This window comes from Hevea brasiliensis, chromosome 16 (genome assembly GCF_030052815.1).
Source record: "Hevea brasiliensis isolate MT/VB/25A 57/8 chromosome 16, ASM3005281v1, whole genome shotgun sequence".
Lineage (NCBI taxonomy): Eukaryota > Viridiplantae > Streptophyta > Magnoliopsida > Malpighiales > Euphorbiaceae > Hevea > Hevea brasiliensis.
In genome coordinates this window covers 6,746,141-6,759,233 of record NC_079508.1, presented here as the reverse complement: position 1 = coordinate 6,759,233, position 13,093 = coordinate 6,746,141, and the positions used below count along the sequence as shown (strand labels likewise).

At 36.7% G+C, this 13,093-nt stretch overlaps 1 protein-coding gene across 1 annotated transcript; it reads right to left on the bottom strand.

Annotated features, from left to right (window-relative positions):
- Window positions 1-720: 720 nt before the first annotated feature.
- On the bottom strand, window positions 721-2,732 carry LOC110667042 (pentatricopeptide repeat-containing protein At4g33170-like). Its single transcript, XM_021827757.2, has one exon. It carries the CDS (start codon window positions 2,538-2,540, stop codon window positions 813-815), a length of 1,728 nt encoding a protein of 575 aa, XP_021683449.1. The 5' UTR covers window positions 2,541-2,732; the 3' UTR covers window positions 721-812.
- Window positions 2,733-13,093: the final 10,361 nt, after the last annotated feature.

Sequence of the window (13,093 nt, the reverse complement as noted above, 5' to 3'; positions counted from 1 at the left end):
TGATCGGGCCTATTAATCTTCATCTACTCTTGGCAAGCTTTGATTTGACACCAATCATGCCTCAATCGAAGATCGGATGAAGACGATACTTATCGACTGACCCAAACTAAATCAGCTGATATTAAACAATCACAGAGAGTTTTGAAAAACCGTTTGCATATCCATCATAACAAGTCATGGGCATCACAAATGTATACCACTAGTGATCAGTGCTACTAATAATTAATGTCGTTTCTATCAATGAGTTTTAGATCATTGAAATTGAAGTCATTTTCAAAATTGTAAGATTTCAAGTTCGAATTCAAGCTCCAAAGGGAGCCAATAATAATAATAATAAATCTTGTTTCTTTAATCATATTGTTTTGTTTAGAATAAATCATACTGAATTTGTACACAATTATACTTGATTTTTATTGTTTTGAAAGTGAATTTTTTTTTAAGTTAAAAAATTTATTTTTTTTAATTTCAAAGTAAAAAAAAAAAAAATCAATTGAGATAAATTCTCGTAAAATTGTAGATTTCAAATAGGGGTATATAACAATATTATTTCAGCATTGCACATTTTGCACATAGAAGCTCGCTAACTCTACATGACTTCAATGTGACTAGACTACTGACCAAAAACTCCCATGATATTAGGAGTTATGTCTAGCATATAATCCATTTCAGTATTCTGAAAGCATAAATCTATGATAAGCTAACCCTTCACTGGTTAAAGAATTAATCAAATTTTTTTCCTTTTCTTTTTGAATTATTTGTTAATGGAAAAGTTAGTATACCCAAAACACAAATAAAAGAAATAGAAAGTGCCATCAAGCTGGATTAACAGAGCAAACATTTTCTACTTCAATCCAACTGGATCCAGGCACCTTCTTCACATCCCTATTCTCCATGAGTTTTCTCAACATCCTCACGCTTTCCCAATTCTTAAGACCAGCAAACATGTTAGACAATAAAACATAACTTGAAGGGTCTATTTGATCCAAATCAATTGCATGCCTCGCTGCTCGCTTTCCAGTTTCCATATCCCCATGAAGCTCACAAGCACCCAATAATGTCTGCCAAACAAGTACACCTTGTTTAAACGGCATACTCAAGATCAATTCCTCTGCTTCCTTAATATGCCCAGCACGGCCAAGTAAATTCACCATACATGCATAGTGATCTTCTCCCGGGGAGATTCCATGGTCTTTAGTCATGGAGAAGAAATATTTCCACCCTTCATCAATAAACCCTCCTTGGCTACAAGCATAAAGCACACAAATGAAGGTGATATGATTTGGTTCTACAGCCTCCATCCTCATCTCATTAAAAATCTCCAAAGCTTCTCTAGCTTGACCATTTTGCGCACACCCCATAATCATGGCTGTCCATGAAACAACGGATCGATTAGGCATTGAACGGAAAACAATCCATGCTTCATCCATGCATCCAGATTTTGCATACATATCAAGTAGAGCATTATCCACACAGACATCAACCTGAGAACCAAGTTTGATTCTTAGACCATGAACTTTTTTTCCATCCTCCAAGGAAGCCAAGTCCGCACAGGCATCAAGTGCGGTGGCAAGAGTGAATTTGTTGGGCCTCAAACCCATCTTCAGCATCTCAGTAATAAGTTCAAGCGCTTTGCCTGGATCCCCACAATGTAGGTAATTAGAAGCCATCTGAGTATAAGATCGCACATCTGTACAATTCATTTCATGAAAAGCCTCGGAACCATCAAGCATCCTCCAGTTCTTCATATACATATAACAAAGAGAATTTCCAACACAAGTATCAGCACCATGACCACTCTTTATAAGCTGTGCATGAACTTGCAAACCAATGTTGAGATCAGAAATAGCAGCCAATCCACTAAAAACGGTCGCAAAAGTGAAGTGATCGGGCTTGAAGCCCTCACAATTCATCTGATACCAAAAACTCGGTAATTGGAAATAAGAATGCTTCAATAACCCAGACATCATGGCATTCCAAGAGACAGTATCCTTATTTGGACACCCATCAAAAACCTCTTTGGCCTCTAACAGCTTTCCATGCCGTATCAAAGCAGTTACAAATGCATTGACCACAAACACATTGGATTCAAATCCTAAGCGAACGATATGCCCATAAATTTGGTACATATGGATCGGATTCTCTGATAAGGAACAAGCATGGAGTGCACTAACGACTGTAAACTCGTTGGGGGCTAACATAGAATCATGTTGCATGCGGGAAAATAGAAAAAGAGCTTGGTGCGAACAGCCATGTTGAACAAAACCAGAAATGATAGCGGACCAGGATACGACATTTCTCTCGCGCATTTGGTCGAACAGTTTGAGAGCATAATTTAGATGTCCACATTTAACATAAAAATTAAGAAGGTGGTTGTAGAGGTAAAGGGAAGGAAGAAGGGTTTTGAAGAGCTTGGCATGAATGGCTCTTCCATGGAGTAAGTTGCAGGATTCCAAGCACCTGCGCAAGAGCTTAATGTAAAGTTGGCCATGTGAGGCACTAATAGTACTTATGGTTTGTGAATGTGGACTTGAGCTGCGCATCTGGCCAGCTAGTAACCATCCATTTCACCGTTGTATATAAATCTCTCTTTCTTTTCATACAAATTATAGAAAGGAATCATTTTAGGATTTTTTTTCTTTTCTCACACAGGAAGGATATTGCAGTCGATGAGTATATTATATATATTGAAATATTAATATGTGGATTTTGATATCATATGTTTTAGTTAGTAAGGTATTGAAGACCTCCCTATTATACTAATTCTCTATAATCCTACATCAATCGTACAAAAATGTGTGTATAAGTTTATAAAAATTAGTGTCATGATAAAGTTGTCATACTTTTATTAAAGTTGTCACCCTTGAAGTCCTCGCTTGTAGGGATAATTTTGATTGGATAATCTTTTGATGAGGATTTCCTTGTCTATTATTCAAGCCGGACTTCATGTTTTAATTCTATTGATGGAATTGTTCACGATGTATTGCTTCTAGTTTCAAACTCAGACAAAATTATGTTTTATCAGATCAATAGGATGAGGAATGCCTAGGATGGCAACCGTTTGAGGAAGGGGGAAAAATCATCGTACCTATATCTAAATCTGATTAATATTTTTAAAATTTAAATTTATTTTAAATTTAATTAAAATTTATTAGTTATTATCATCGATCTCTCTCTTATTATTATTTTTTAAAAAAAACTAGAGAATTTTTTTTTTTTTATATTTTTTTAATTAATAATTCATATAAAAATTTTTTTTTTAAAATTTATATTTTTAAAAAATAATAATTTTTTAAAAAATATTTTTTTTTTTTTTTTTAAATACAATATAAAATTTATATTATATATTATAAAAAAATAATATATTATATAAAATTAATATATTATATATATAAGTAATTGAATTGATATAATATAATAAAAAAAAAAATATACTATAAACCCATCATTCTTTTTTTTTTAAAACTCACCCCGTTATGTAATACCCTAAATTTTTTTTAAAAAGGTCGATTAAATGAAAAAAAAAAAAAAATTTTTCATTTTAATAAAAAAAAAATATTGCACCTCATAATTTAGATAAGAAATGTCTACTTGGTAATGTAAATGTAACATTTTCGTTTTAGTCAGTAGTCTTAGCTTATTTTAATTGGTCGATGTTGTCGATAAAGCAAAAAAAAACAAAAAAAAAAAAAAAAGTAAAAAAAAAAAAAAAAAAATAAAAAATAATAATAATAAAAAAAAAAAAAAAAAAAAAAAAAAATAAATGGGACCCAGAGAGAATTGGGTTGATTAAATTATGGCATTAGAATGAAAAAAAAAAAAAAAAAAAAATTTTCAATTTTTTTTTTTTTTTTTTTTTGGCGAAGAAAAGCTTTTTTTTTTTTTTCATTCGTTTTTGATTGAGATTTTTTTTTAAATCAAATAATAAAATAAATAAATAAATATATAAAAATATTAAATAAAAAAATATTTTTATTTAAATTTTTAAATTAATTGAAAAAAAAAAAAAAAAAAAAAAAAAAAAAAAAAAAATGTTATTAAAAAGGTCATCAAAAAAAACCCAAAAAACAATCAAATCAAGTACATAAAAAGAAAAAAAGAAAAAAAAAAAAAAAAAAAAAAAAAAAAAAAAAAATTCTTCTTTCTTCTTTCTTCTTTTTTTCTTTGAATTTTCATAAACCCATTTTTTTTTTTTTTTTTTTTTTTTTTCAAACACTAACATTAGCAAACACAAAAAGTAAAAAAAACCTTAAAAAGTGTTCTTAAACCTTAGAAAAAGAAAGAAAAAAGAAAAAAAAAAAAAGAAAAGAAAAAAAAAAAAAGAAACTCCCAAAATTAAAGTTTTTTTTTGAAAATTTAATTTTTTGAAAATTCATGTTTTTTTAAAAATGAGTGTATTAAAAAAAAATTTGATTGTGTTGAGTTTAACGAAATTAAAAGACTATCATGGCTGCCCATAATATGTATTTACTAAGTGGATTGATGAAATGAAGTGAAAATGCATGTGTGTTAATGTTTGAGTTAGGGTTTGGAGTGGAAAAATGGGATTTTGACCATGTGATGATGAAAATAGGTTATAATGGTCAATTAGTGACCATTTAGTTCTGTTTAAATAAAAAATGAAGTGTGTTGAGTGATGGGATTTGGGTTGGTGTGGCTGCCATTAGAGTGACCTGTAGAATTGGAGTGACCTACAGAATTGGACTTGAGTCCAGTAGGTTTGGGCAGCTATAACTTGAATTGTAGAGGTTCAATTAGTGCAAGGCCAATTGGACATGAAACTAGACACATAATGGCACAACTTTGGTGAAGAAACCATGCCCATAAAACCAAACCAAGTGAACCAAAAGCTTGCCCTAATCCGGGTAACCTCCAGTCAGTTTCTGCAGAATGACCAAATGAACAGTGTTTGGTCATTTGGTCATAACTCAATGTAGAATGGTCCAATTGACCTGAAATTTTACCAGCAACAAGCTAAGATATAGACCAACAACTTTCATGAAGAAACTTGACCCAAATTATGAGCAGAACCTGTCCAACAAGTGAGTTGCAGTTACTGTTCACTGCACTATAGATATGGTCAGTCCAGAAAAATTTCAATTTGGCCAGTTGTGGTTTTTGGACCATAACTTGAGCTACAAAACTCTAAATGGAGTGATTCAAAAAAGGAAATTCAACTAGACAAAATAAGAAACAACTTTTATGTTGATCATTTTGCCAAATTCCCACTGCAAAAATGATCAATGGAACAGTAAACATAAGGTATGAAAACTGAAAATTCTGCTCAATTAACATTAAGCTTAGAAATGGTATTAGCAACCAATACCAACAAACTTTGAATGCAAACTGTGCTATGTTGGGAGTATTATTCTTTAACATTGCCCAAGTAACCCATACTAATTGATTGGACTGGATAAGTGGATAAACTAGCACTGGGTACTAAGTACCTCGGACCATCACACCATCGGTCACATTGTGTCTCCCGGTGTGCAACAGAACAGCTAATAAGCTGTAATAATTATCAGAGTTAAAACCCAAGTATATCAACTCAAATAACATAGCCAAAGGCTATTATTTCACAGAATGGCATGGGAAAGCCATGAAACACAGAATGCCATAAAGCCATATGCAGTACTGCTAACAGAACCCTATTGGCATGCCAAGCTATCCAAACAAATCTTGTTAGGTATACTAGGGCATTTTACACTTTTGAGTTTTATAACTTTTGAATTTCAAGTTTTGGTGTTACTATTCACTTCATTAGTCAACCAAAATTTTGACTTTTGCATAGACAATAGGTACATTGGTTTTAATACTCTCAACATACCACATTTTGCATTCAAAATTTGTTGGTATTGGTTGCCCATACCATTTCTAAGCTTAATGCTAATTCAGTAGAAATTTCAGTTTTCTTGCTTCATTTTTACTGTTCTATTAGTCATTTTTGAAGTGGGAATTTGGCAAAATGATCAACATGAAAGTTGTTCCTTATTTTGTCTAGTTGAATATCCTTTTTTGAATCACTCCATTTGGAGTTTTGTAGCTCAAGTTATGGTCCAAAAACCACAACTGGCGGGATTAAAATTTATTTGGGCTGAACATATCTACAGTGCAGTGAACAGTGACTGCAACTCACTTGTTGGATAGGTTCTGGTCATAATTTGAGGTAGGTTTCTTCATGAAAGTTGTTGGTCTATATCTTAGCTTGTTGTTGGTAAAATTTCAGGTCAATTGGACCTTTCTACATTGAGTTATGGCCAAATGAACAATCACTATTTATTTGGTCATTCAACAGAATCAGACTGCAGGTCACCGACTGCAACTCACTTGTTGGAAAGGTTCTGGTCATAATTTGGGGTAAATTTCTTCATGAAAGTTGTTGGTATATATCTTAGCTTGTTGCTGGTAAAATTTCAGGTCAATTGGACCTTTCTACATTGAGTTATGGCCAAATGAACAATCACTGTTTATTTGGTCATTCTGCAGAAACAGACTGCAGGTCACCCGGATTTGGGCAAGCTTTTGGTCCACTTTGTTTGGTTTTATGGGTATGGTTTCTTCACCAAAGTTGTGCCATTATGTGTCTAGTTTCATGTCCAATTAGCCTTGCACCAATTGAACATCTAAAATTCAAGTTATGGCTGTCCAAACCTACTGGACTCAAGTCCAATTCTGCAGGTCACTCCATTCTGCAGGTCCCTTTCATGGCAGCCACACCAAACCCAATCCCATCACTCAACACACTTCATTTTTTATTTAAACAGAACTAAATGGTCACTAATTGACCATTAAAACCTATTTTCATTATCACATGGTCAAAATCCTATTTTTATACCCAAACCCTAACCTTAACTTCTCAAATCATGCATTTAACTTGCATTTCATCAATCCACTTAGTAAATACATGTTGTGGGCAGCCATAATAGTCTTTTAACTTCATTAAACTCAATCCAATCAAACTCTAACCATGGCTGCCCAAAATCTAAGGTTTCCATCCAAATGGTATTCAATAATTTTTCTTTGCAATTCACACTTATTCAAGTCCCTAAACATGTATTCAAAGTAAAAATTTAGGGTTAGGTCACTAACCTTAAAGGAGTGAGCTTTCCTATTTGCTAAAGTTCTTCCTTTCCTTTTCTTTTTACTCCCAAAAGGATCACTAAGATGATAGAAAAATTTTTTGTGTTGGGAAATTTAGGTTTTAATGGATGGAAACCCAAGAAATCAAGCTTGGTAAAGCTTGGTTATGGAGGGCAAAGGGGGAGGCAAGGAAGGAGAGAAGAAGAGCAGATGGTGGTTCACAACTTTTGGACTTCTTTTCTTTCTTTTTCTGCCAATTAAGTCTTTTTAAATACCTTGGTGCCATGTGTCAACACTTGATTGGGTTGGAGACTTTTAATGACATCATTATGATGTCATAATTTCAATTTCTTCCATTTTTCCATCCTTTTTTTGTCTAATTAATTTCAATTAAATTTTTAACAACATTTAATCATATTTTATGTTATATAAATTATTTATTTAACTGAACAAGTTGGCCCAAAAATCATCTCTGAAGACGAAATGACCAAAATGTCCTCCGTTTGGCTTAACGGGCCAAAATTGTCTTTACCGATTGAAAATTTTTTCTAAGAATTTTCTTGGTATTCTAATGCCATAAGAACCTCAATAACCCTTCTCTGGAGTCTCAAAAATTATTTTATAATTTTTCCCCCAAGTCTAGGGCTCCTGGTTGCGAGAACCGCAACTTCTCACTAGGTTACCCATCGCTAGGGCACCGGCTCATTTAACTTGGTTGTATTTTATTTTTAAATTTTTTCCTAAATTTTTCTTATTAATATTTGAGTTACTTATGGTTCCTCACTTTAGTTTAAATTTTTTTTTTCCGAACGTTCTAGCTGTCCGGACCGACACTGGTCACCAGAACAGTAGACTGTACGGATTAGCTAAAATGAAGATGTTACAACTCTTCCCCTCTAAGAAAAATTTCATCCTTGAAATTTACCTGATGCAAACAGTAGAGGGAATTGTTGCCTCATCGTCTCTTCACTTTCCCAAGTTGCCTCTTCAATGTTGTGGTGCCTCAAAAGCAATTTCACCAGTGGAATTTGTTTATTTCTCAGTTCCTTCACTTCTCGAGCTAGGATCCGTATAGGTTCCTTTTCATATGTCAAATCCGGTTGTACTTCAATTTCTTCCATGGAGATGACATGTGAAGGGTCTGAGCGGTATCTTCTGAGCATGGACACGTGGAACACATTGTGGATCTTGTCCAGCTCTGGTGGTAAAGCTAGCCTGTAGGCTACTAGTCCCACACGTTCAATGACTTCATATGGGCCAATAAACCTAGGGCTCAACTTACCTTTTCTTCCGAACCTCAATATTTTCTTCCATGGTGAGACTTTGAGAAATACTTTATCACCAACTGCATACTCTATCTCTTTTCTCTTCAGGTCGGCATAAGACTTCTGTCTATCGGAGGCAACCTTCAAGTTAGCTTTGATTATCTTCACTTTTTCCTCAGTTTGTTTCACTAGGTCTGGTCCTACCAGTTTATCTTCGCCCAATTCAGTCCAACACACTGGGGTTCTATATTTCCTCCCATACAGTGCTTCATACGGAGCCATTTGAATGCTAGCTTGGTAGCTATTGTTGTATGCGAATTCTGCCAGTGGGAGGTATCTATCCCAACTTCCCTCAAACTCAATGACACAACTCCTCAGCATATCCTCAAGGACCTGACATATATTTCATGTTATTATTATCATTTCAGTTCAATATTTGAATTAGTTCAATTGGTTTCAGTTGTTTACCTGGATTACTCTTTCTGATTGCCCATCCGTTTGAGGATGAAAAGCTGTGCTGAAGTGGAGTTGTGTACCCAAGGATTCATGCAACTTCTTCCAGAATCTTGATGTAAACCTTGGGTCTCGGTCAGATATGATAGAAAGTGGGATTCCATGCAGCTAACTATCTCACTGATATACAATTCTGTTAGCTTCTCCAGTGAGTAATCAGTCCTAACTGGCAGAAAATGTGCTGACTTCATCAATCTATCCACTATCACCCATACTGCATCATGCTTCCTTTGGGTGAGGGGTAGACTACTAACAAAATCCATAGTGACCCGGTCCCATTTCCATTCAGGTATGTTTATAGGCTGTCACAAACCCAATGGAACTTGATGTTCTGCCTTAACTTGCTGACATGTCAAGCATTTAGTCACATAGTCAGCTATATCCCTCTTCATACCAGGCCACCAATAATGAGGCTTCAAATCATTATACATTTTTGTGCTCCCCAGGTGCATAGCATAAACACTCGTGTGTGCTTCTTTCAGAATACTAGTCTTTAGTTCCCCATCATCTGGTACACACACTCTTCCTCTGTAGTATAGACAACCATCTGCTTTCACCTCATATTCAGTTTCCTTCCCCTCAGGAATTTTAGCCATAATTGCCATTAGTTTTTCATCTGCCTTCTGCCCATCTTGTATTTGCTGTAGTAGGGTTGGCCTCACTTGCAACTCAGCCAAAATAGCTCCATCTTTAGCTAAGGACAGACAGGCATTGAGTGATCTTAAAGCTGTGATGGACTTTCTGCTTAAAGCATCAGCAACTACATTTGCCTTCCCAGGATGATAATCTATCACACAATCATAGTCCTTTAGGAACTCAATCCATCACCTCTGTCTAAGATTGAGCTCCTTCTGGGTTGGCAAATATTTTAGACTCTAGTAGTCGGTATAGATGTAGCATTTTTCACCATATAAATAATGCCTCCATATCTTCAGTGCGAAGATAATCACTGCTAACTCCAAGTCATGAGTAGGGTAGTTCTGTTCATGTGGCCTTAACTGCCTGGAAGCATAGGCGACCACTTTTCCCTCTTGCATCAATACACACCCTAGCCCATTATGTGAAGCATCACTGTAGTCCACAAAGTCCTTTCCCGACACTAGCTGTGTTAACACTGGTGCATTTGTCAATATAGCCTTTAATCTCTCAAAACTAGCCTGAGATTTGTCATTCCAGTTAAATCTGACATTCTTGTGTAACAACTTGGTCATTGGAGCAGCTATTAAGGAAAATCCCTTCACAAATCTTCTGTAATACCCAGCTAGCCCCAAGAAACTTCTGACCTCAATTGTATTTCTGGGAGGCTTCCATTCCATCACTGCTTCTATCTTTTTGGGATTCACTCTAATCCCCTCTGCTGATACTATGTGTCCAAGGAAAGAGATTTCACTCATCCAGAAGTCACACTTGGACAACTTAGCATACAGCTTCTTTTCTCGCAGGGTTTGCAGAACAATCCTCAAATGTTCATCATGTTCTTCCCTGGTCATGGAATACACCAGAATATCATCAATAAATACCACTACGAACCGATCTAAGTATGGATGGAAGATACGGTTCATAAGGTCCATAAATGCTACTGGTGCATTTGTTAACCCAAACGGCATCACTAGAAATTCATAGTGCCCATACCGGGTTTTGAATGCAGTTTTTGACACATCCGCATCCTTTACTCTCAACTGATGATACCCTGATCTGAGGTCAATTTTTGAAAATATACCGGCTCCCTTCAACTGATCAAATAGATCGTCAATTCTGGGCAATGGATATTTATTCTTCACAGTTACTTTATTCAACTGCCGGTAATCAATACACAATCTCAAAGTTCCATCCTTTTTCTTCACAAACAGCACCGGAGCTCCCCATGGTAACACACTGGGGCGTATGAACCCCTTATCAAGAAACTCTTGCAACTGAGTTTTCAACTCCCTCAATTTAGTGGGTGCCATCCTATAAGGAGCAATGGAAATGGGTGCTGTACCCGGCATTACCTCAATAGCAAACTCGACTTCCTTTTCTAGTGGTAAACCAGGCAACTCTTCAGGAAATACATCTGGGAAGTCTCTTACTGTGGGTATATCATTCAGGTTTGGCTTAGCTTGCCTAGTATCAACCACGTGTGCTAGGTAAGTTTCACAGCCTTTTCTCATCATTCTTCTTGCAACTGTAGCTGAGATAACATTAAACAGGAAATCTGTCCTTTCACCCACAATAGTGATCTCATTACCCTCAGAAATTTTCAGAGAAATTCTCTTCAATTTACAATCAACTATTGCCTAATGACGTGACAATCAGTCCATTCCCAAAATCACGTCAAACTCGTGGAAAGGGCAATTTAATTAGGTCTGCCGAGAATTCATACCCTTGAATCCTCAATGGGCAACCTTTATACACCTTATTCACTATCACACTGTGGCCTAGTGGATTTGTGACCAGAATGACTTGATCACTCTCCTCTACTGGAACTCCCCTCTCTATGGGTAGTTTGATGCAAATGTAGGAATGAGTGGATCCTGGATCCACCAATGCATGTACAGAAGTGTTGCAGAGGGAAAACGTACCCCTGATGACATCCGGGGCATCTCGCTCCTCCTGAGCTCTGATGGCATAAGCCCTGGCTGGTATTTTAGTGTCTGGCCTCTCAGTTGACTCGGATGTAGGCCTCAGTGATGGACCAACTGCCTCAGGTTTACCAGGCTTCCTACCTCTTTGTGGTGCTAGAGTAGGTCTGTCAGTTTGTGTTGGAGCAACAGTAGTAGTCCTTTTCGGACAATTCTTGATCTGGTGTTCTGTAGATCCACACCGTAAGCATGCACCGGTCACCTGCCAACATTCCCCCTTGTGCCACTTTTGACAGTACTGACAAGCAGAAGATGCTGGGGCTGGTCCCCTAAACACCGTCCCTGGAGAGCTGCCCATTGATGGTGTGGACTGGCCTCTCCTAGGTGTGAACTGCGGTCTGGGCCCCTGAGACTGGCCCTGACCATGTGGTGGTCCTGAACTTTGAGCAGGAGGACCCTTACTCTTCTTACTGGGAGAAGAAAATGCACTGGACTGACCCAGACCCCTCTTTTGCTGTCTTTCCCTTCTGTTTTGTTCATTGATTCTAACCCTTTCCACTTTTGATGCTGCATCTACCAGTTTAGAAAAATTCGTGATCTCCAGTGCTGTGTCATGACTTTAATGTTGTCATTGAGCCCTTCTTCAAACCGTCTGCACCTCTCTGCCTCTGTAGGGACTATCTCCCTCCCATACCGGCTCAGTCTGACAAACTCACGCTCATACTTAGCCACTGACAACTATCTCTGTCTCAAACTGATAAATTCCCTTCTTCGCTCTTCTAAATACACTTTGCTAATATATTTCTTCCTAAACTTTATGAGGAAATATTCCCAGGTGATCCGTTCAGGTTGCACCTCACTGGTTACTGTGTCCCACCACTGATATGCATCATCCTGAAGTAGGGACACAGCACCCACCAGGTTCTGCTCGGGGGTGCAATTTAGCTGTTTCAGCACTCTGATGGTTCTATCCAACCAATTTTCTGCAGCCATGGGATCATCTTCCCTCTTTCCAAAGAAGTCTACAGCCCCATGTTTTCGTAATTTCTCCAAATGGGACTTCTGTGGTGCTGGTGGAGGTTGTGGTTGTGGTGGTGGAATTGCCCCCATCATTTGTAGGTAGAACTCGGTCATTTGCTGGAATAGAGCAAACTGAGGTTGAGCAGGTACCTCAACTGCTGGTGGAGCAGATTCTCCCCTGCCCCCAGACTCAGCCCTTGGTGGAGCATAACTCTCCACCTCTTCATCAACTGCTCTTTCCGAAGCAGGATCCATATCCTATTCAAAATAAGAAAACAAACAGATCTGCATCAGTGTCACCTCAACACTTACAAATGCAATGCAATGGTATGTACTCTATCTAGGCCCAGAAATGCCTAAACCTGGCTCTGATACAACTAAATGTGACACCCCTTACCCGTCTACAGTGTAGCCGAGCAAGTTATGCCACTCAGTGTGCCGGAGCACCAATTTATGTTTCTATTACAATTTATCCCTTTATAATTCATTTATTTTCAATTTTGATAAATCTGAATTTAACCACAAATTTTATAGAAAATCCAGCAGGGTGCCGGCTGTAAATTGAAAAAACAGTTCTTCTGAACCTGTTTAAAAACACTTCCAAAATAATTTCCAAATCCAAACTCCATTATATATATTCAGGTCAATCTCAAAATC